At 39.2% G+C, this 24,599-nt stretch overlaps 1 protein-coding gene across 1 annotated transcript; it reads right to left on the minus strand.

Annotated features, from left to right (window-relative positions):
• Positions 1 to 4,062: 4,062 nt before the first annotated feature.
• On the minus strand, positions 4,063 to 18,064 carry bmp5 (bone morphogenetic protein 5). The gene is made up of 7 exons (XM_080781485.1): positions 17,072 to 18,064; positions 13,182 to 13,374; positions 8,717 to 8,865; positions 8,066 to 8,257; positions 7,845 to 7,921; positions 6,957 to 7,067; positions 4,063 to 6,206 (listed from the first exon to the last, which is right to left on the minus strand). Exons 1-7 carry the CDS (start codon positions 17,565 to 17,567, stop codon positions 6,057 to 6,059), a joined length of 1,368 nt encoding a protein of 455 aa, XP_080637611.1. The 5' UTR covers positions 17,568 to 18,064; the 3' UTR covers positions 4,063 to 6,056.
• Positions 18,065 to 24,599: the final 6,535 nt, after the last annotated feature.

Raw genomic sequence — 24,599 nt, forward strand, 5'->3', positions numbered from 1 at the left:
AATGATCCCTGGGTCGGCGGTTCGAATTCCGGCTCCTCCTGTCCACATGTCGAAGTGTCCTTGGGCAAGACATTGAACCCTACATTGCTTCCAATGAGTCGGTCGGTGTAAGCTTGCCACCATTTGTGTGTGAATGTGGAATGTGAAGTGAGGACGCTGGCGTCGACTGTTCGCCCCTTCACCTCCCAATGTATGAATGAATGAACCATTTTAAAGCGCTTTGAGCACTTGGAAAAGCGCTATAAAAATGCAATTCATTATTATTATTATTATTATTATTACATTTATAGAAACTATATGCCTAAACCTAACCTTAATTCCTAACCTTAACCTTAGTAAAACCTAACCCTATACCTAAACTTAACCTTAACAAAACAACAAAACTAACCCTGAATTTATTTCAATTTTTATCCTCAGTAAAACAAATACAAGAACCGCCCAAGCATGCGGTCGGTGGAAAAAAATGGGGGCGAGAGTGTTTGGGGTGTAGTGAGCCTTCCGAGAGTGACACAATCAAGGCTGGAGAAATCTGAAAAACAGAAGACATATTCCTTTTGTCTACCAATGGTGTTAGCAGGTGACTTGATGATGTTCCTCTGTGTCACATCACGTGACCAGTGTTGCCAGATATTGCGAGAGACATAAGCAACCAGGTCTATGAAGACAAGCCCAAAAGACGTGACTAACACATGAGCACTTTAAAGCTATACATGGTTAAAGATATTGTCTTGACCAAAACAATGCTTTATCAAATGCACCAGTTGGCATATACTGTAGGGACTTAAACTGCATGGGCAAGACTTTTGCCTGCCAGCATAATAGTTGGTCATTTCTCCAAATGACCCGGCCAATACAAAATAAATCATTCTTTAAAAAGCACACAGTCAAAATAAATAACATAATATATTCTTGTGTTTATTTAACTCGCTTGCCTTTTGAATTATGATGCTGGCGATGCTTTCGGAAGACTTCATTATTTAAAACAGCCGTTCGTCAGGGTCCACTTGGACGGTGGCAGCTGAATCTGTCTATTCGTGGGCGTGTATCATTATATGACCTCCAGGGGTTACACCCTGGTGCTTATGGTCTGACAATATGCAATAATGTGGTTGCTTGTGGAGACACACTGCATTCTTTCTGTCTTTTCCAAACATTTGTCAATAGACTATTTCCTACATGTGAAGGATATACTCATTGTGAAACTCCAGAAGTGTCCGATGGTCTGCTAGGAGCTGCGGATAATCCCCGCAGAATGTGATGGATGAGCCATCTCACATTTTCTCTCTCAATATATCAGATTGTCCGAACAAAAGGAAAATACGTTCTGAAGAACGGCTCACATGGGTATGTCTGTTTTCTCAATCAGATTAACAGAATAACCATGCTGTGAGGTCTTAAAAACCCCACAACATAAAGGTACCAGAGTAAGCACGTCTGCATATTTTCCGCAGAATCAAAGGTTAGCCGTCCACCAGTAGGCTATGATGGGACAGATTCGGTACCTATGTTCCCCAGGTTCTATGTTCCCCACCATGCAAAAAAGGTTATTTGTTTCCCACTTAGAATAAACCTAAACCAGAAACCTAACCTAGTAATTTTTGTAATTCTAGTAAGACTAAAGGTATTTTAGCAACTTAGTCTTAGTTTTACTTTTAGTAGCAAATTCTGATTTAATCTCTTCTTTGAACAATCCATTGAACTTGCCTAGGCTACTTAAACTATCTAGTCTTAGCCAACTAAAAATTAACACTGGCATAAAATAAACTAAAACATAATTGCTCAGACTCTTCAACAAAGATGGCAAAAACAAACATTCTTTGTTCTGTACTTATACATGCAATTGTATAGTACAAAACACTGAAGTCCTTAAACCAGAAACCTAACGCTAACCCTAGTGGGGAACATATAGAACATGGGGAACATAGAACCTGGGGAACATAGAACCTGGGGAACATAGAACCTGGGGAACATAGGGAAGACCCCAAATGATGCATAAACAATGCTGAAACGTTTTGTGGCCTGTCCCCATTGTTAGATGAGATCAACCCATTAATACATCCTAACAGTTTTCTGAAATACTTCTGTTGCTACATCAGTGGTTCTCAAACGTTTTCATTAGGGTTGACCCGATCGGATCGGGTGATCGGAAATCGGGGCCAATCGCGTCATTTTCAAATGATCGGAATCGGATCGGGAGCCAAAAAACTTTATCGGAACATCCCTAGTAACAATATTATATCCATATCATGATGATTGGACTGGGAATTGTCTGTGATTTGGCGGGATATGGCATGAACGTGTTCTCCCAGCCAAACCCAGACATCTGGTCACTGTAATGTAATGCCAGCAGGCTGTACAATCTTAGCCTGGTAAACCCCTCCCCCTTGCTTAAAATTTCCTCATTTTGGCAAAATGCTTTTTTTTTTCAAGCAAGGGGGAGGCTTTACCAGTCTAGTGCAATCTAGGATCTCTTAAAGGGGGGAGGGGAATATGCAGCAGTGTTTCCCAAACATTGGGTCCGGACCCATTTGTGGGTCATGGACATTTTATAGGTCACAAGTAAATATCCCTTCATTTTTGGTTTCCTACATTTTTTTTCAAGTATTATTATTTCAAAACATTTAGTTTTTCATTCAATGATTTTTCTAAAAAATGTCATGAATAAATAAATACATTTTAAAACAATCAAATAATTTTCATGAAATTATAGCCGATCTACAAGCTCACAATGCGGCGTGAAGCGATGTGTTGGAAATTGTTGTTCTTCTATTTTCAATGGTTTGGTTTCCGGGCAAATGTCTAATTTCTCTTTTAGATCTCGAGCTAAAAGGTTTGGGAACCACTGGTATACAGTAATCTGTCCTTAGTATTGTTACCTTTTGCTCTCTTGTGGTCAGAAGGGGTTTTCTGCTAAGAGGGATATACCTGTATACCGTAGTTTTGGAGAATTCCTACAAATAGGAGCTCATTCATAGTAGCCCATAAATTACAGAAAGGAAGAAAAGTAGCTGAATTGGAAAGAATCCATGATATTAAACAGTAGATGGGTTTGTGAAGTGCTAGAAGTAATCATGCCAGGCAACAGGCCACAGGAATGCAAATCATCCCCCAAGCCAGGAGTTAAGTTAGCAGGTGGCCGCTTCTATTCACTGAATGTCAACACTCCTTTTAGTCGGAGCCCACATAACATCTGGGCAGGCCGGTCGCTGCTTTTAATTAAGTGAAATACAGTTACTCAATGTTCTGGCGTGTCAGAAAAAAGATGTTATAAAAGTGAGGGGGTGAGAGGAGAGAAAGTGTAACACTACGTATCCTGTGTTCACTGAAGGTCAACACAGTTGTGTAAATAAATATTAATCCTTAACCTAATCCCTACATTTCCATGTCCATTGAAAAAAAAGAAAAAAAAAGATCAGCCAAGTTTCTGGAAATGGCACGTTCACGCACACTTTTCAGGAAACGCTCCATGCACTGAGATGTGGAACAGCAACATTTGCTAGTTTATAGTATCCACACTTCAAATCCAGTGTGTTAACCACGTTCAACATGGTGTCCCTAGTTCGGGCATTTCATTATAGGCACAAAATGTCAATAGCAAATCTAAATAATATGGGGAAAGAAATCTGAGCGATTGTAGATCAGCTATTTTCTCTATCATATGCCGAGGTAAGGATTAAGTTGTTATAGTTTAACATAACACTCAGGGGTTGAGTAGATACAGTATATAGGTTTGGAACTACGTATGAGGATCCACTTCACCTAAATTGGAGGTGATATCATCATGTCGATACTTGGCTTGAAACATGAACTGCATGCAGTATTGAATTGTAGTGTTTGATATTGAGAGATAGCTATTTGATGAGGAATGAATTACCAGCGGGCGACAAATTGAACGAACAATTTGTCTAGATTCATAATTCAGTATCTCAGTCAGTATCTTTTCATCAGGAATTCCCTTCCCTTTGTCTCCTTTCTGGGAAGAAATGTGCATAACATAATTTGTAGTGAAGACAACAGTTGAGCTGGTTAGACAAAGTTTATTATTTGTGATACAACATTTAGGCTCATAGTTGGTGTTGAATCAGTACCACGCTGAAAGTACAGACCCCTAATTTAAATTGCACACTATGTAAATTACGGGATTTAGTATTGCTCAATCTAAAATTGTAACCCTGCAACTGTGCAAATATCTGTAGAATTGCAAACACATGGACAACTTATAATCGAAAGACTTGAAATGGATCACAAAAAAAACTAAATTCTGCAATTTTGTAGGTAAAGCTAGTTGTAGCCTAGTACAATATACTGCATCATGAACTCAAGGTAACACAAGCACAAGGCAGAGTTTTCAAAATAGTACTAGTATTTATTGAAATCAACAGCATTCTACTTTTAAGATATACTTTTACAAACCTTTGGAACAGAATATAACTATCGTAAGGGTGTGGTCACACCAAACTTACGTTCTGTCAATGCCTTTCAATGGGAAACTTCTTTTTTTGTTTTGCAGAAATTCGCAAATGGCAACAAACCGCTCGGTTCCCATTAAAAGCATTGGCAGAATCCGCCCTGGAAATTCCAGTTAGGTGTGACTGCACCCTTAGGTCATACAACACAGAGTTAGATAATGTTTGGAACGGCTTTACCAAATAATTAATAAAGTTTGCATCTTACATTTAGAAAGTGAGTTTTGATACAAAAATGCATTGCCATTTTGGACATAGATAATTAAGCTTTTGTGAATATTGATTGTTTATGAATGAGTGTGTCATGTTATGTCATGTTTGCAGTTATGTAAACCCTATACAAAAACAGTATTCTCCAAAAATAGATAGATGATAACTAGTGATGCAGAAGGTTTAAAAGTGAATGACCTTTGACTCTGGTCTGACAAATTGTACAGGAAAGGGGGAGAAATCCTTAATATCTTAATAAAAGAAAAGCATGGTAATTTTACTGTAACATTTCTTAACAGACGCTTAAGCCATACAAATACATATAGAAATTCACCCTAATAATGTCGAGCTTTCCCTATTTTGGTCATTATATGGATTAAATTATTGGGAATAATTTGAAAGCCTTTTGGATAGGGATTTAGTAAACTAACAACTAGTGTGCAGAAGACCCTTCCTCATTTTGTTCAAAAACAAAAGCCAGTTCAAACATGGACCTGAAGAGGTCAAGAAATACCATGTGAACACAAACAGAATGACCAGGCCTTTTTTCCAATCCAGACACACATCTAATCCCTGAAATTAGCACAAAGGGATATTGATCATTCTAATTGTGAGAAAAGGCTTTGGTATTCCATGTCCTCTCCTCTTTGTGTTGTTATAGAAGAAGAATGGCACAAAAAAAATCCTGCTTCATAAACAAAATGCTGTTGCAAACAGATGAAATGTATAGGCTAGTATTACCTACAGTATGTGAAAGATATGACAATTGTCCCCAATTCTGCTGCATCTGCTGTACTTAATCTCAGTTTATGTAACTATATGTAAAATGGATGTGCATATTTGTAAACTGTGTTTGCTGCAAAGTTCATACTTTCATAAATCCCTAAAGAGCATAGGTTTAATGCATAATTTATGCTCCGTCGTACAATGGCGCCTAAAAGCGGATGTACAAGCTCAATGCGTTGTGTATGCACCGTGTAATGAGCTTGTAGATCGGATATTTTCTACACACAATGCTGATGTAAGGCGAAGTATGACACGAGCTTAGTTCGTAAAATCATAGCTTTCATTTGACTTTCATGAAGTTTGAGCGGCTTCATGCCAAATGAATGATGATTTACTGCCGTACAAATTGAAATATAGTTGTAAATTAGAGAATATATGCCAGTGGACACAAAGGTTAAGTGATATGAAATCAACAATTTTGTATCAGGTTGTTTAAATATCACAATATTCAGTGTTATTCTTTTTTATAAAGAGTGGAAAATAAATTAGATAATAAAACTTATATATATACATAATACTGTACATCACACCTGTGGTAGCTACTGTATGTTTTCCAGCAATATTTATTATTATAAATACAGGCCAGCATGGCTACTAATGGCAGCCACACGACCTAACTACCATGTTTCTATATTTCTTAAGGATAACATTTGAGCTATCATCAAAGTAAAGTACAGATATTGCATTCAACTTGGTTGGGGCACAGCAGGGCTTTGGCACATTATCAGGAAACATTAGATGAACCTATGAATAAAAACAGAATGAGATACCGGTAACTAACTTAAAAAAAAGTCATTTCAAACAAGATTTTCAACTTTAAAACAATATGCAAGCTTTCCAGGAAGAGAGAGGCTGTAATTTCGCTTAGAATCTCCACCAATGATGTCATTGTTTGTCCATAGCCCACCTCTGAGACGCAGAATGAGTAGATTGAAATGGTGCCATCTTATAATAAAGTAATAATAAAGTATTATTGCCTTCTCGGTGAAAAAAAAAGAATGCCGGTGGGGGCGGGGCAAATTTCTCTTTTTCTCTTCACCGAGATGGCAGTAATAAGCCTTCGTATATTAGTGAGGACCAGTTAAGTAGGTGAAGTGTTACTTTAATTCAGTGGTTCTCAAATTTACCTGGAACCCCCTCAAGGAGACCCCACTTTGAGAACCCCTGCTTTAATTTATACTCCATAGTATGAATGACTCAGTCATGTACGGAAAACAGTCAATATAGATGAATCCACCAGGAGTGCCCTGGGCGCAGCCATAACTGAGGTGTCACCTTAAGCGCAGCTACACCTCAGCATTGATTGCCTACACCTAGCCTATGGGGCCCCGCTCCACAGATTCGTCTATACACGCTGCACAACTCGTGACACGACACATTGTGAACTTGTCATATAGTTAAGATGATCGTGTAGCATGTAGCATCATTAATCTTGCAACACAATAATGCTGTAAGATAAAAGCAGATCGAATATTGTGGTTGATGAATACGTACCAGGGTTTGCACGATTGCATGATTTGTTGCATTCATATGTGCATTGAGTGGAAAAGAGCATTCCCCATCACAGTAAAAAGCTGCATAGCCCTCAGGTGCAATAATCCAGTCCTTCAAAAACAAGCCAGATGAAAGACAATTATATAGGGTTTCAGTTTTTTCTTGTATAGACAGTCTGGACTAGGATGATATGATCATTGTAATGTGATCAATGTTAGAACTGCATGTTCAAATGCATTTGTCACCTGTTTATAATACAGTCAGTAATAGTCATTAAGTGAAAATGTATAAAGAGAAATATAAGATGATAACATTAAAATTGGTCGATGCAATGTAAAAGGTATTTATTTTTTCATCTTATCTGTAAACTTTTATCACCTTTCTGTCATTACTATTGGGTACATTGTCTGTACTACTAGGCATTGGTCACTTTGGCATTGGCAGTTTACGAGGCACCTAAATCAGTTCAATGTGTTCTGTATGTCTTTGGCATTGTTGTTTCACTATCCAGCTCATGTTGGATACATGCCTGTCTGATAAACCCAGGAGAAAATGGTGTTCTTGAAAGTGACCCCTCTCCCATTCCATTTGTTATTTTCAACCTTTTCCCCCCAAAACCACACAGCTTAATCTAATCTCAGGAATGTCACAGCCCACAAATTCCAGCTGTATGATGATTCCCAGACCCCAAGGTATCAATAATTAAGGTATAGCACAACTATACGTATACACAGGGGAGTTGTTTTGGCAGCTTACAGTCCTTCAAGATAATTTTACCATTATTATTGTAACAGTAACTACATTCAGACCACATTGCGCCAACTATACCAGTCCCAGACATTAGGAAGTGGATTCCATAGGGTTTAAAGGAAGTACAGTGTTTCTTACCTGCCAACCCAAATCTCGAAAGCTGACATAAAGTTCATGCTTCTTGCAGGCTTGCTTCTGTTCACTTGTGTTATGATCTTTAAAAAATGAAAGACTGAATTGTAAAGATAATTTGACAAGAATATATCTTGAAAGAGGCCTGAAAAGTCTGAATGCAAAAAAGAAGCACACGTGAACGTAAGCTTGCCATGACTTTGCACTGCAGAAGAATAATTACCCACCTCCACCTTTGGGTGCACGAGGTGATTCCTGTTGACCACCGGATTTGTTGCGATTCTTTTTTTTCCCGCCAGCAGCTCTGACGGAGCGAAGCAGCACCTCACTGGCCTTGAAGAATGCAACTAGGAACGGCTGTTTGGACTGGGGTCCATTTCGTCCAACTATCCCAGCAGACTTCATATTGATACTCCGGCCTTTAAAAAGCAAGGGTAAATATGACTGATTAATACATTTTGTCTAGCTATTATTAAGGTATGATTAATTTACACTTTATTTTACAAAACATCACAAACCGTAATCTTGATTCATATGTGGTTAGTTTGATTCCCTTGATATATCAGATTTTCAGCATCTTTTTAAGTTGATGAAAGACATGCCTTTGTGTAATCCTCATAGTAAATGACCAGTACCAAGTACCAATCTCAGAGTTTGCTTATACATTAGGAATGAATAGATGTCTCAGTGTGACAAAAAACCCCAAAACGGCACATAATGAAACATTTCTACATTGAGGGGCTAATGTTTTATTAGGGAACTCCCCATGGATTAATTTACCAACTATTTCTAGACTCAAAGATTATAAAAAGCTCATGGTATGGTTATACTTAATGATGTTAAAATTGTCAGAGTGAAAAAAGGCAGGCATAACTTGCCATCTAGAGTCTCCACACAGAGCTGCAGGCCCATGTTCTGCTGTGGGTTCATTACCCAGTGGTTACTTGTGGCTGTGATATCAAAAGCCAACCAACCACCATCAGCTGCACGAACCTTTTTGGAATCAAGCAGGAAAGTCTCTGCATCTCTGTTGGTGAAATACAAAGTAACTTCATTGATTAAAATTAAGTAAACGCTTTACATATTTTCAACCATACAGGCTTGACATAAGGATGATCAAGAATGCTACTGTAGGATGACAGACAACAAGATGAATTTGATTGTCTCTTACATGCAATGCCAATTAAATTGATATGTGGAGTTTGACTCTGGAACAAATAAAAAAGGTCTTAATTTCGAACAAGAACTTTCAAAGGGTACAAAGAGAGAGAGAACATGTGCTTCGTTTGGGTCTTGTAGACTTGGACCAGGCAGAAATTCCAGAGGCCCTGACCATGCCATAATGGAAAATGTAAACAAAGAATCATTTGACTGATCATTGATGGATGCTTCAGCCCCTTACCCTATAATCTAATCCCAAGACATGCTTTGACAAAATGAGAAGATTGTTTCACTCCTATTTTCTGTCCCATGAGTCTTTTATTTTGAAACTAACATTCCAACATTCCCATATTCCTCCCTATGACTAAAGACGTTTTGGTTAGATTGATTACAGTCTGTTTTCACAACAGCCGACACAAGATAAAACTAACGTTAGATCCTATTTCTGCGCGCTATGTAGGCAAGTATTTACATAGGACGGGACAAAGTTATGTTTTCTTTAACATGCATTTGAAATCATGTAAGTAGCTGAGGTGTTGAGTAGTTTAACACCCGCTATATTAATGCTCCTCTGAGGGAAGGCTACAGAATAGGGTGTTGAATTGTGAAGAACATACTGTATGAACATTATTTATTTAAACCTTTATTTGCACAGTGTGCCACTCTATATATGCACTGAACCGATGTACATGCGCAAGTTTGCCCTGTGTACAAGAACACATTTATATATTGATATTGAAATGACATTGAAATTAGTTACAATAAACGGTAAAATACCATTTTACAGCTACTCTTCAAACGTAGCTCTATTGGAGCTCACCGTTGTCATAGAAGTGCACGTCTAGCTCTTAACCTGACTATTACTGCATGTCTCTGTCAGTGAAGCCAAAGTGCCGCGCTGGGAGCTTGTACATCTGCTATTTTTAATGTGTTAAAGATAACCGAAGCAGCAGCAGTGAGAGCAAGAGAGATGTTGTAATCATGTTGGGATTGTTGCATCTGTATTCAACAATGTCTTCAATCTTTAACCACGTGCAGTAAGCTCTATACACTTTGTTATGCTTGTGTTTTGTTTTGAGCTTGTGGATCGGCCTTTTCCGCTATTTCTGAAAATCTTTAAAAAAAAATGATTGTACTATTTGGGAATTATTTGAAGATTTGCCCGAAATATGTGATTAAGCAGGGTCTTATCAATGGCGTTATCCTGTTTGTTCTGGCACATGATGCACAGGCTGGGCTGGCAGAATACATCATACATGTCGGAATGGCTTAACTCTAAATGCTTCACAGTATGTGTGAGGTAATCTCTTTTAAGGCACCACTGCCTTGAACATGTAGTGGTGTTGTTAGTAGGAATAAATACAGAAGCACCCGCAAGGAAGTGGACTAAGAAAGGGGATTGTGTTTGAGGTGACTAATTTTGACTATAGTGAGACAGTCAGTCCAACAGATTTACTGTGCACAGCCACACACCTCAAATTACAGTACCTAGATTTAGATATCAGTTAATGCCACCTACTGTAGGTTTACAACCTTTTCAGGGCGTCACCCCCCAAAAATAATAATATTTGAACTGGGGATCCCCAAAATATTCATATTTGAACTGGGGACACCTTACCCTGACTAGCACTTGTAATGTATGAGTTGAGGCATTATACATTTTGATTAGTCAGACAGAAGAAAATCCACGTGGATCAGCAGATCAGCTATTTTCAAATGTTTTGCCTCTTTCTTATATTAATTGACAATTTGGCCAATGTTTGGTCAGTTTTGTAGAATAGTTTGTTGATTACTTTTGATGCTCTAGTGGCATTTAATTTTTTTCGTATTAAAAAGGTCTTACACGTCCTTAATTGTCACTTCACTGTCATTTGGGGACCACCTAAAATCATGTGGGGGCCCACAGGTTGAGAACCTTTGCTGTAGAGGACCAACACCCAGAGTGTAGAGTAGGAGAGTAGCGACATGCTTTGATCTCGTCGCAAAGTGGTGCCTATGGGCTATAGTTCCAAACATTGCTCCTATGGCTGGAACTATCCCATTGAGATAGAATGAGCAATTCCAATGTTACAATGGGAGTCAACGCTATTGTCGCCACTCTCTTACTATATTACTCTGCCAACACCATGCCTCTGTGCAAACAAGCCACAGTTGACATTCTAGTCTAGAATATTTTTGTGCGCCTCATTTACCCTCATGAACACTTGTCTATAGCGTCCCTATTCTGACGCAAACATTCAGTGAGAATAGCGGATCTACAACCTCACTTTCTGGGAAATTACAACCTCACACCTAATGTTTTGACACACTGTGACCCGGCTGAAGATGGGCTATTTTCGGCCAAGAGATTTGGTGCAACTACTGTAAATATATTGGAAGATTATACAGTGCATAGGCCTATACTGTACAGTACAGAGCAACGCTTTACAGGCTGGAACACAGCACACAAGGTTCATGCATTCAACATAGTAAAAGAAACATATAGAATAGTATGTATTGAAGTATTTATGCATGAATGATGATGTGATCGTATTAATTTTGTCTGCTCTATTGCCTATGATGCGTTTTGTTTTTGTCATGTCCGGGCCTGGGTTCATAACTAATGGAGAGCGAAGGTAATCAATAATCATGAACCCTTTTTTCTTTTGTAGATAGACTTCACACCCGTGTGAAGTGAGGGGCGCTCTTATCATCTTACAACATCGAGGACAAAACAAACATTAAACTCTGTTCATTGTTAATGCCGTTTGTTTAAGGAAAAACAAACATTAAACCTGTATATAGGAGGGGCTAGATTACAGTATTTCTAGATAGCTAGAGACAGTCGTGGTGGGGGAACAAGCAGATTATATCACTGAAGTTGAGAGGAGGAGGAAATGTCCTCTGGAATCACCAAAACAATATGTACTGTGTCAGGATAACACTGTCTTATTGATAAATACCTTAGATACAGGTTTTAAAGAGATGTTCATCAGTAACATTGTTCACTCAAGGCACTGATGGCTAAAGCAATATAGTTGATCTGTGTGTAATAACCCCTAAACTAATTTGTTAGTTAACCTGCTTCCAAATTAAATAAGTCACCTTCATAAATGATGACTAAGTGACAAACAAGATATCAAAATGTATTCTTTAATCTGTGATGTTGACATGTATGACATACAGGTAGAACATATAATTTAAAAAAGATAAGATAGTATAAGTTAATTGAACAATGGTCACTATTTGAACATAAATGACAGTTTGGGCTTTAAATGTTCATAAACATTGACTGGGCTATCATATGCCCTAAGAATAATGTGTAAATTCTTCTATTTGAACGGTGTTCTCTTTAAGATGGGAGAGTTCATTGACTAGGAGCTCTTCAAAGCCCAGGAGGACCATATCTCCCCTTCAATCACCCACACACATATTTGGCAAGCAAATGTGGGCCCTGTTTTAAGTAGCCCCCAGTGTATTCAACTATGTCATGGCTCAAACTTCCGGAATATTGTTAACAGAGGCAGGTGGTGGACATAAGAGTTTGCCCTCAGAGCGCCCTGGGAGGCCCCTAATGGGCCCTCATGGCGTCTTCTGGGACACAGCCAGCCTGGCAGGCAGCACATGAAGAGTGATAGCTGATGGACCTTGGAAAACTTCATAAGTGGTCAACTTGCTAATGGAGTTCTCTTTATCCGAGAACTATATTTGTAAGGAGGGCATGGTGCGAATGAGGCAGAACAGAGTTGGTCAGTTTACAGAGCAAGACAATAGCTGCTAAATGATTATGCTTTTATTTTTATTTTTTACCTAGTAATGTTTTAATTAAATCATTTATAAAATAAATAATAATACCACAGAGATTTGAGCATATCCAACGATTTGCAAGTGTAAAGGGGATATTCCTTTATGTTCTGCCTGAGTGACTGTGTTAAGTGTTTCGCAGAGCCATGATGTTTTTAGAAGTCCACTTTCAAAGCCTCCCTTTGTGTGTGACTGAAAAGGTGCTGATCTTCAAACCATGATTTCTATAACATATCCCAATAAGACATTTCAGCCTGCTTTAGAATCCTCCAACTGTGACCGATTAATAGAATTTGTATCAGCATGTCTGTTGGATAGAATTGACAATGCAGTCATATAGTATATGTTTGAGCTTAAGAGTTGACATTTAATTCTGCTCAATAGAGTAGTGCGTCTTACTTGTGTTGATATTCCTTGATGACTTGGTATATGGTAACCTTCAGCGTAATATTGTCATAGCGCACGTGACTGCGGTCCTTATAGATACGAAACTCGGCTGCAGTCACAGCCTCTCCATCTGGGATCTGAGTCAGATCAAAGCGGAATTCCTTGTAGTGTCTTCGGTGGTGAGAAAAGTCCTTGTCTTTCTCCACTGAAAAATGTCAAAACATGTGATCAATATAATTTTATGGGCAACAAAAGCATATCGACCAAACGTATACGTTCACTTCCTGCACTGCTGTGTTTGAGCATGTGCACGTGCATGCGTGTTTGTGTGGGTCTGTGTGTGTATCAACTGTGTCAGTGCCTGTTGTTTAAACCAGAAAAGGTGTGCCAGTGTTGAGAAAGGATAATTTATCACATCTTCTTTTACATTCCAGGTCCAATCTAAACATTCTGACTCCCAACAAAAGCACTTTCCAGTCTATTAAATCATTGAACTGAATACAGGTAGCCACTTCCAGACAGACCCTCCACTGTGTGCCTCACTGCATTCTGTAGCCATGATGAATGGGCTGTCAGTTTAGAAAAACAGGCTGATTTCAATTAAAAACACTTTGGTCTGCTCCTCAAGTGAGAGAGAAGACCAGACAGGGTTCTTCAACGTCATTTTGAGTGACGACTCTGACCCAATTTCTGGACCTATATTGACCTCCTGTAGGTTTTATACAAAGCAGCAATGATGTCCAATAACCCATTCATTTACTAACATTTATAAACTTTTCAAATATTTTCCAACGTAGAACAAAAAAGAAGGGTTTTCTCCCATAAGTTTCCTTACACAAAAGTTAAACGTTGTCTTACATTATCATTCAGTATCACAAAAGCATGGGGGTTGAGATGAGTTGACTTTCTGACACGTCTACTGATATCATACGATGCATTTTGCTGATAGTTTATCAAGAGTGAAAGTCTGTGGTTACTTAACACATGCAAGTCAGAGGTCATTGAGCGCGCTCCATTATATTAGCCATGGTCAGTAATCTGAAGCAGAGGTACAACTTTAAACATTAGCCTTGAGACTTCACTCATTCAGCTGCCTTCGTACTTGACGAGTTGCAGATTTGGTTGGAATTGCACAGTAAAATCCTCCATTCTTAATTTAATTCAGAGTGTACACATGTAACCTTTGTTCACATTCGTACACTCTGGATTACAGATGGATAAATGAAATGGTGTACGTGATAGATATCTATATATCTATATATATATATATACGAGTAAGACGCGCAAACGCGGGAAGCGAACGCAGCTCGTACATATTTGGGTTTTGGACGTATAGCTGCTTTGGGGACTCCTAATATGGTGCCCCTTTTGTGCCCATATATGGAGCTGAGTGGACCTGGCCCCTTTTGTGCCCATATATGGAGTTGAGTGATTGCTGATGCAACACACTCCATATTTGGATAGCGGGACAGACACACGGACAGACAGACAGACACACAGACATGATCTGCTAGGTCTCATAGTAAGTGCTCATTGCGTTCGCAATCACTGCGTTCGCAATTATTGCAAATGCAGTGAGCACTTACTATGAGACCTAGCAGATCATGTCTGTCTGTCTGTCTGTCTGTCTGTCTGTCCGTGTGTCACACTTTTGTGCCCATATATGGAGCTGCTTTGGGGACTCCTTATATGATTATGGCTGAGTCATGGTGACATGAGTGTGATGGCGTGGTCCAACTTGTGCCCATATATGGAGCTGCTTTGGGGACTCCTTATATGGTTATGGCTGAGTTAAAAATAACTTAACTTAAATATGTTACGAGCTGCGTTCGCTTCCCGCGTTTGCGCGTCTTACTGGTATAATATATAAATGTATTATTTTATTTTATTTTTGTTAAAATAAGTGTTAAATAGCTCTATATTCTAGTAATCACTGCTGTAAACTGTAGAGCCTTTGTTCAGTAATGAAGAAAAAAAAATACACTTTCAGTTTGGGATACCAATTTTAACCCAATCAGGAGAGAACTCATACAGGAAGTGATCATGAAACAAGTAAATCAGAACACTATAACATTGAAGCTTATAAATGGGTTCTTTCCTGGATTGAATGCAATTAGTAGTGACCCCCCCCCCCCCACCTGGAAATGTATTTTCTGTTTATTAAAGAGCTGGAGTGTCAAGGAGAACCCTATTATTGAACAAACACTGAGTCTACAGCAATGATTAGTATATCGAATATATAGAGCTCTAACTTTTTAACAACATGCTTTTTGTTTTAACCAGATAACACTTACAGTACTTTTAACACTAAGGATAAATTGTTTATAAATTATTACTCTGCATGCTGTGATCACGCCTGGTTTTTCAATGGGTTGCCCAGTTCACATTAATATGGAAAACATTCATATGGAAACCTCTCTTGGTTGATTGTAGCCTACTGACTGCTTCAAGGTACAGAAGTGAGTTTCTGTGAACACCGTGTCATGGAGAAGTTTATAAAACAGTTGAGGTCAGTAGTAATATTTGCCTGTACTGTAATAAAGACAGAGCTCCATTGAACACTTCACTGACAGTCCCCAAAATGAGAGCAGAGCTTTCAAGGCTGACAGTGTACATGCCCTGGTATATAGCGCTAAGTGGAAACACATGGGCCCGGGCCAAGGTGAGGGATTATACCTCCAAGCACCTCCACACAAATTCACTTTTACATGCATTGCTATATATAAGCCAGCACCAGCAGTTGTTTTTAGATCCTTTAGGTCTAATACCCATAAACAAAATGTATAGGTTTTACATTTATATTTTGTGTCACGTGAGGTACATGATGTTAAATTAAATTGCATGCGTTTCCATTTTTGTACTCTCTCTCTCTGCCCATGAAGAACAAGAACTGCAATAATGCAATACAAATGATACCACATTACACTTAGTGCCAAAGCCTATAGCCGTCAGGAACACGGCAAGAGAGAAAACACAGGCATCGTCCAATATCGTTCCTCTTTTAACAACAGGAAATAATTAAGACCAATTTTCCCAAGGTCAGACAGTCATCTGATAAGTTGCTATGAGCAGCTGGGTCAGGGGTCATAGCTACTGCATGAAGAAACAATCATTCTACAATTCAGCAGTATTTTATAACAAGTGGCTGGAAAATAGTAGGGGGTCAAAATGTGTTAGACCTTACTGTGGGCCTAAAACATCACATTTCATGACCATCATGATTGCTATAGTAAACATATACCACATACAAAATCTCATGATGCCCCATATAGGCCAATACACGGCAAACTCATCAGTGTCCATGTAACTCTGAAAGTGTACTGGTAGTTACAAATGGATAAATTAACACTGAGGACTTTACTGTGCAAATAATGCACATCATTGCAGCCCTAGTGTATACCCTGTTGAAAACTCGTCATTGTAGGCTACACTAATGTTGGCTGTCCGCTGTTAACATAATAGCTTCTCTTTATTTCGCCCTCTGATAAAAATGTGAACATAGACTATAGGACCTAATGTGGATCCTTTTTATTGCCCTTTTTAATTTTATATTTGATAATCAAACTTTTGGCCCATTGACATTGGCCTAAAGAGCTATATCACCATGGCCTCTCAAACATGTGCAATTGTAGAACTATTACAATATCATTACCTCACCTGTAATCATGGGATTATGCTGATTCCATGATTAAAAAATAATCATAAAATGGGCTAATCATCATGTGTTGTATATAGCATATTATCAAACGTTTTGATATAATACAATTAAAAATTATATATATATATATATATATATATATATATATATATATATATATATATATATATATATATATATATATTTATACAATTAAGGCTCAGGGCACCAAAAATCAGATGGGACTCAACTTGATCTCACTTACCTAAATTGACAAAACTCATAACCATATCGGCGTCATTCAGAAAGTTTGTGTCGTGCGACGTGGTGAGCGGAGGGCTTTGGCTGGTGAGAGGGGCCGCGCGGTAAGGTTGCGCCACACGGGAGTATCCATGCGGAGCTTGGCTGTAGTAGGAGCCTTTACGAGGCTGCTTGGAGCCGCCGCTGTATCTCACTGACGTGCTCTGCTGCTGGAGAGCCTCGTCCTCCTCTATGGTCATGGCGTTGTACAGGTCGAGCATGAAGAGCGGTGCTGAGGATGCCTGCTTCCCGGGAGAGAAGGGCCTGGGACGGTGCGGCAAGCCCAGAATGGAGAGGATCTCTCTCTGGATCTCCCTCCGCTCGTGATTACGCAATCTCCTGTAAATAAAACTGGAGTGCACATGGTTGTCACTTAACCCACAGTGAGCGCAGTGTAGAAAACTCATCGCGAAGCTGCAGAGAAGTCCAAATACAGCACGGCTTGAATGTGTAAATGTCATTTTTAGGGGAGGGGGGCGTTGTAATAGAGCTCACTTTAGGGCGAAGACTCGGGTGTATTGATCTACATGGCAAAGTTATGCAAAGAAAAAAAATACAAATTATTTTGTCAGAACAGAATCATATATTTCCCATATTGGCCATAACTTGGCCATAACTTTTTGGTGTCATTCACTGGAATCAGGACCTTTGTTTGCCAACAAACGAGGCATTAACGTGCAGTGAAGTTATAAAGCCCTCTGTCCTCTGCGAATGGTCCTCTCCATATGTGAAGTGCTCCTGTGCTTCAGCAGGCTACATCCAAACCTCTGTCACATTTTGTATTTAATGGAACAAGGACTCCATCAGATCAGCATCACCTTTAGTCCGCTTGAAAAAAACACCTAGGTACGCCCATAACGTCGAACATTTCCAAATTCTTCAGTGAATAAAAGAAGAAAAAAAGTTGAATAAACGCGTCAAAAATCAATAGAAACTGGCACTGTTAACATGCTTCGACTCGCAGGTTTTATGGAGAATGTGTTGGGGCTACATGCCCAATGAGTCCATCCCACACTGAACGGAGTTTTTTTTTTTTCTTTTCTGCATCCACCTCTAGCGGCCGCAATAAAACTTAACTGACTCGAAGATGAATGTGGCAGCTCACATGTGTAAAAGGAGACACTTGAAATCGGAAACCGGTCTTAACGAGTGAGAGAATAATGACAGAGCCCTTTAATCACCTCAACTTATTGAACTTTAAGAAAGGTCGATCTGGTCAGTAGGCTAGGCAATAGCCGACCAACTAGGATCTGATCTGACCTTTATTGACTATTGAAGTCCATGATTAATTGAGGACGTAATGTATTGAAATAATTAACAACAAAAAGGGCTGGGAAAATAATAGAGTCTACTTATCTTTATTATCATCCATCTTCTTGTAGTGATGATGCCACTATAGGCCTATTCATCTAACACCTGCCCTGTTGATCCCAAGCTGTCATAGTGGACCAAAATGTTTTCAAAAGTGGCTTCTCGGCTTTGTTGGTAACACACAGGGGAGTGGTAACCTGATCCTGGAGTCGGTGTCATTAGTAAAACTACTGTATGCAATGTACAGTAGTGGCATAGTTTCAGGACTATGCCTATGTATGCTCCCTCCAGCTCCATGCTGTAGATGAGCAGCACAGATAAAGCCATTTCAAGTAGCCTACCCTGCATTGTGCTACCATTTGGTCTGATTAATATATGTTGCCTGCAGACAAAAATTAAATACAGTATCGAAATATGTTATGGCATACTAGTAGTTCTAGTATAATCGTTTCAACAATTTCAAATTGAATGGTATAGAAGGCTTAATAATGAGGTAAATCATTCACAGGATTAGGTGTGACCTTAGCTCCATCTAGTGGAGTTTCTAAACATTTTATCTTTATCTCTAACATTTTTGAGTGGTGTCTGTCCCTGGGTCTGTCTGTCCATGCACGAATAGCGTTTTCAGTACAGTACAGTAGGCTACAGTACAGTACAGTACCCCTCACTTCAGGCGGGTCTAATTTTACTCTGCTTTCAGTGAAAGCGTAAATCTGGGTGAAAACATATGTTAATTTTAGCCTGTATAGTGTACAGTAATTAAATTTGATTCACTTGTCATATCCTAGTTTCATATTACGAAAACTATAGTGGTTTTAATCAACTATATTTCTTTCTCATTTTTTTCTTTGTCACTTTGGATGTTACATAGATTAGAACATGCATGGTGGCTATAACGTTTATCCTGCTACCCTAATAGACAGGGGGTACATGAGCACATGGCCGTTCATTCGTGCTCTATCTCCGACCAAACCACACTTCCACCACACATCTCTCTATGCAAAATAAAACCTGCACACTCCCACAAAACATATAGACTACATTGCATTCGCCAAAAATGTCTTATTTACTGTTTAAATATTACTTTTCTGACCTAATAGACAGGGGGTACATGAGCACATGGCCGTTCATTCGTGCTCTATCTCCGACCAAACCACACTTCCACCACACATCTCTCTATGCAAAATAAAACCTGCACACTCCCACAAAACATATAGACTACATTGCATTCGCCAAAAATGTCTTATTTACTGTTTAAATATTACTTTTCTGAAACACGCTATTCTTGCTCAACCTCAACAGCCTACGTCAAAATCGTCATGTTGGCGTCTACTACGCCAACTACGTTCACTTCATGGGGCCAGTCCTTCACAGTGACACACACGTTAGATCAACCACGCGACCGGGATGGTTTCTACCCCTCAATGTCGTGCCTACTCTACACTGCCATCCGAAGGCCCCTCCCCCTTTCACTGCTCCTGTGTCGCCAACTACGTTCACTTAATGGGGCCAGTCCTTCACAGTGACACACGCGTTAGATGAACCACGCGACCGGGATGGTTTCTATCCCCTCAATGTCGTGCCTACTCTACACTGCCATCCGAAGGCCCCTCCCCCTTTCACTGCTCCTGTGTCGCCAACTACGTTCACTTAATGGGGCCAGTCCTTCACAGTGACACACGCGTTAGATGAACCACGCGACCGGGATGGTTTCTATCCCCTCAATGTCGTGCCTACTCTACACTGCCATCCCAAGTCCCCTCCCCCTTTCACTGCTCCTGTGTGTGACCTGTGAACTACTCTCTGACTGCACTGTAGGCTACTCACTCCACCAACAAAATATACTCTGCCATCACCCCCCCAAAAACACAATATGCCACGAAGAAAACGCAGCGCACTTTCTAAATACACGCGTGCCTCCAAACATTTGCGAGCCAGTCGCGCAAAACAAACCCAAACAGGTAAATCACACAGCATGTTGCATCCTTCTCAATGTTGCTTGCTTAATCAACTGTATCTTGCATACAAACAGTTCTTATTGCCTATACAAATAAAACATATATTCTTTCAACTTTTAATTGAATATTCAGAGGTAAAAAATTAAGTATATTACAATGAAAGAACATTGTTATTTATACTTTAGGGATACAATATAATAACATGCTATGAAATACCCCTTGGTATTGTACTGTATGTATACTGTTATAGCAGACGGGCAGACAGCTGTCTGTCTGCCTGTCTGAGTAGCTGTCTGCCTGCCTGCCTAATTGTCCATGAGTAGCTGTCTGTCTGCCTGTCTATGAGTAGCTGTCTGCCTGCCTGCCTAATTGTCCATGAGTAGCTGTCTGTCTGCCTGTCTATGAGTAGCTGTCTGCCTTCCTGCCTGTCCAATTGTCCATGAGTAGCTGTCTGTCTGTCTATGAGTAGCTGTCTGCCTGCCTGCCCAATTGTCTATGAGTAGCTGTCTGTCTGTCTATGAGTAGCTGTCTGCCTTCCTGCCTGTCCAATTGTCCATGAGTAGCTGTCTGTCTGTCTATGAGTAGCTGTCTGCCTTCCTGCCTGTCCAATTGTCCATGAGTAGCTGTCTGCCTGCCTGTCCAATTCTCCATGAGTAGCTGTCTGTCTGCCTGTCTATGAGTAGCTGTCTGACTGCCTGCCTGTCCAATTCTCCATGAGTAGCTGTCTGTCTGTCTGCCTGTCTATGAGTAGCTGTCTGCCTGCCTGCCAGCCAGCAAGTTGGTTAACAGAAAATAAATTGTTATGGCTGAGTAAAATAAAATACAATAAACACAATTTGCCTGAAAATAGATTACCCAGCTATGACCTTTTTTATGAAAAAAAATGAGTAGTGATATGGCTGACTGAGTAAAATAAAACAATCTACCTGAAAATAGATAGCTATAACTGAAGAGCAATTTCCGCAATTTCCGCAATTACCATTTCCGCAATTTCCGCAATTTCCGCAATTTCCATTCCCGCAATTTCCATTTCCGCAATTTCCTCAATTTCCATTTCCGCAATTTCCGCAATTTCCATAATTTCCGCAATTACCATTTCCGCAATTTCCGCAATTTCCGCAATTTCCATTTCCGCAATTTCCGCAATTTCCATTTCCACCATTTCCGCAATTCCGCAATTTGACAAAAACGATGGGTTATAGCCCATGTTTTTTGAAATTTTGAAAAAAAAAGTTATCCTCGTTTCTCATCATTTTGGACCGTGGGCTATAGCCCATATCGTACGGCATACTATAGCGCGCCGTTTTTCATCATTTTTGAGGATTTGAAAAAAATGACGAAATTACAAAAACGATGGGTTATAGCCCATGTTTTTTGAAATTTTGAAAAAAAAAGTTAGCCTCGTTTCTCATCATTTTGGACCGTGGGCTATAGCCCATATCGTACGGCATACTATAGCGCGCCGTTTTTCATCATTTTTGAGGATTTGAAAAAAATGACGAAATTACAAAAACGATGGGTTATAGCCCATGTTTTTTGAAATTTTGAAAAAAAAAGTTAGCCTCGTTTCTCATCATTTTGGACCGTGGGCTATAGCCCATATCGTACGGCATACTATAGCGCGCCGTTTTTCATCATTTTTGAGGATTTGAAAAAAATGACGAAATTACAAAAACGATGGGTTATAGCCCATGTTTTTTGAAATTTTGAAAAAAAAAGTTAGCCTTGTTTCTCATCATTTTGGACCGTGGGCTATAGCCCATATCGTACGGCATACTATAGCGTGCCGTTTTTAATCATTTTTGAAGATTTGAAAAAATGACGAAATGACAAAAACGATGGGTTATAGCCCATGTTTTTTGAAATTTTGAAAAAAAAAGTTATCCTCGTTTCTCATCATTTTGGACCATGGGCTATAGCCCATATCGTTCAATTCATCAAAACATTTAGAGACATACTCCATTAATCTACAAACCTTATGAGGCGAAATACAGTCTGGCGGTTTGTAGCGTCCTCCCTCCTCCAGCAGAGAAGGCTTCATCTCTGCTCTCACCTCCTCCATGGTCCGGTTCCAGTTGAACTCCACCAGAAGTGGCCCCACCAGGTGAGGAGAGGTCCCGGGACAGGACGCCAGTGCGGCCTTTTCTACTTTTGGGGTCGTCGTCGACTCGTTTTTTGGGGTCGTCTGATTCTCAATGACGACGATGTGTCTGGAATCCAGCCATAAACCAAGTATTATCACTAACTGAACCACTATTAATATTCGTAGTCGTATTGCCAGTTTCATCTGCATCTTTCCTTGAAGAAATAAGTGACAATGTTTTGAAGATATACAACACAGATATTTGCACAGTTGCTTTTGTGACTGGTTGGTTGGTCGATTCTTCAATTAGGTTGAAAACCTTCGAAAACAAGGAAACAAGGTTTTAACAACAATGCCAAACAATAAACACATCTTTTCAAACCAATAAGTTATCTTTTTAAAACATGCTTGATTTTAAACATTAAATCTATTTTTTTAAATAATCAAACGTCTTTTAAACAATGTGTTTTAACGATAGTGTTTTTAACACAATGAATGCCAAAATGTAATGTCTTATATATATATTTTTTTTTTATAAAGTCGACATTTTAACCAAAATTATTAAAGTCATTTTCAATTAAACATTTTAGATTACTGTAACCTTTAAGATTGAATAAACTTTAAGGTTGAATACATTTAGGAGATTTTTACCTAACAACAAAAGTATTTAAGTAAGTAAATATAAGTATTTAAAGGGAAAAACTGAAGTTGTATCAGCTCCAAGTAACCTATAGGCATTTGACATGCCTTTAAACATGGTAAATCATTACAGATTCACATTTTTGTAGTCTTTTAAGTTAGTAACTAACTGCACTAATAACTAATAACTTTGGGGCGGGCCCGTCTAGAGTTTGAATCAGTCAAAAGGGAGACATCGAAGATGAAGAACGGGAGGGGAAGGATCGACATATGGAATGTCAGAACAGGTCAGCTCCATATATGGAGATCTAAGGGTTTGAGGTCAGATGTATAGAGTTGTTGGCTGGCTCCATATATGCAGATGTAGGTGATGATGATCCAGTCTATCTCCATGTATGGCTATCCAGGGTTTGATGAGGTCAGTGTCGTGAAATGATCTTCATATATAGCACCTTTCCAAAAATATAAACTGAATAAATATTATGGAAATTGTAATTCCATTAAAAAAAGTTTAACTTTCATAAATTATAGATTCAGTGCACATGCACAACGTAAATGATTTCAAGTGTTTATTTGTTTATCTTTACACAATTTTGGCTTCCAGCTCATTAAACCCACTAAAACAGTAGGCCTATATATAGTATGTATATAGTTTTTCACGTGTTTGTTTTGTTTTATTGGAATGTTGTTTTGGCCAGTATTATCTTTTTTTTGTACTTTGTCGCTCACGTGGTGTTGCGTGCTACTACTAGCCTACGTCACTCATAGTAAAGTCAGCTGTTCGCAAGGCGGCATTTCATGAATGGAAGGAGAGAGGAGGGGGTGAACGGGGGGAAGGTCCAACTTCGTTGACCGCAATCGCTTTCATTATGCTGTGATTCACTGTGGTATTTGTTCTAAGTTTAATAAAATATAACAAAAGCAGTACCCTGGCCTGGAGCAGTGATTCTCATGCGACTAAAGCAGCGAGTCTGACAGCTAACACGTTCCCCCGCTTTAGCCTCTCGGCGTCATACGAGACGCCATACGCCATGTTGACTTGTCATCTGACAGCAGAGTTCAAACACTTTAACACTTACATTCATACTGATAACATAATGTTTGTTACCTTATTAACCCTAGAACACTAAACATATTTTTCGTTACACCATCACCAAACACGGGTATATTTTACCCAATATAAAATATTCCATAAACAATATTTCTCATCAAAATATATTGCAGTATACAGCAATACGTGGCAACTAGAGCTTTACTCTTCTTTAATATTTCGTCATGACTTTTTACTATAGGCCTAGCCTACTATAACATTATTAATATTTTAAAACAATTTAATATAAACCATGAAAAGTTGAATCATACACTTCAATGCAGCCAATTCAGTTTTACTGTCATGAAATTAATGAAGGAATAAATACATACATAGTGCGCGTGTGTTTGTGTGTGTAGTGTGTAATGTTTGTGTGCGCGCGCGCGTGGGTGCGTGCTTTTTGTGCGTGCGT

This window comes from Protomyctophum bolini, assembly GCF_963924005.1.
Source record: "Protomyctophum bolini genome assembly, chromosome: 14".
Lineage (NCBI taxonomy): Eukaryota > Metazoa > Chordata > Actinopteri > Myctophiformes > Myctophidae > Protomyctophum > Protomyctophum bolini.

Bases quoted from the DNA above. Each gene is read 5' to 3' on its own strand.
- bmp5 (XM_080781485.1), bottom strand. From the start codon at position 17,567: ATGACATTTACACATTCAAGCCGTGCTGTATTTGGACTTCTCTGCAGC. The intron at 8,866-13,181 runs GTAAGACGCACT...TTTCACCAACAG, and splicing joins ATCAAGGAATATCAACACAA to AGATGCAGAGACTTTCCTGC. The intron at 7,068-7,844 runs GTAAGAAACACT...TTGTTTTTGAAG, and splicing joins TTCGAGATTTGGGTTGGCAG to GACTGGATTATTGCACCTGA.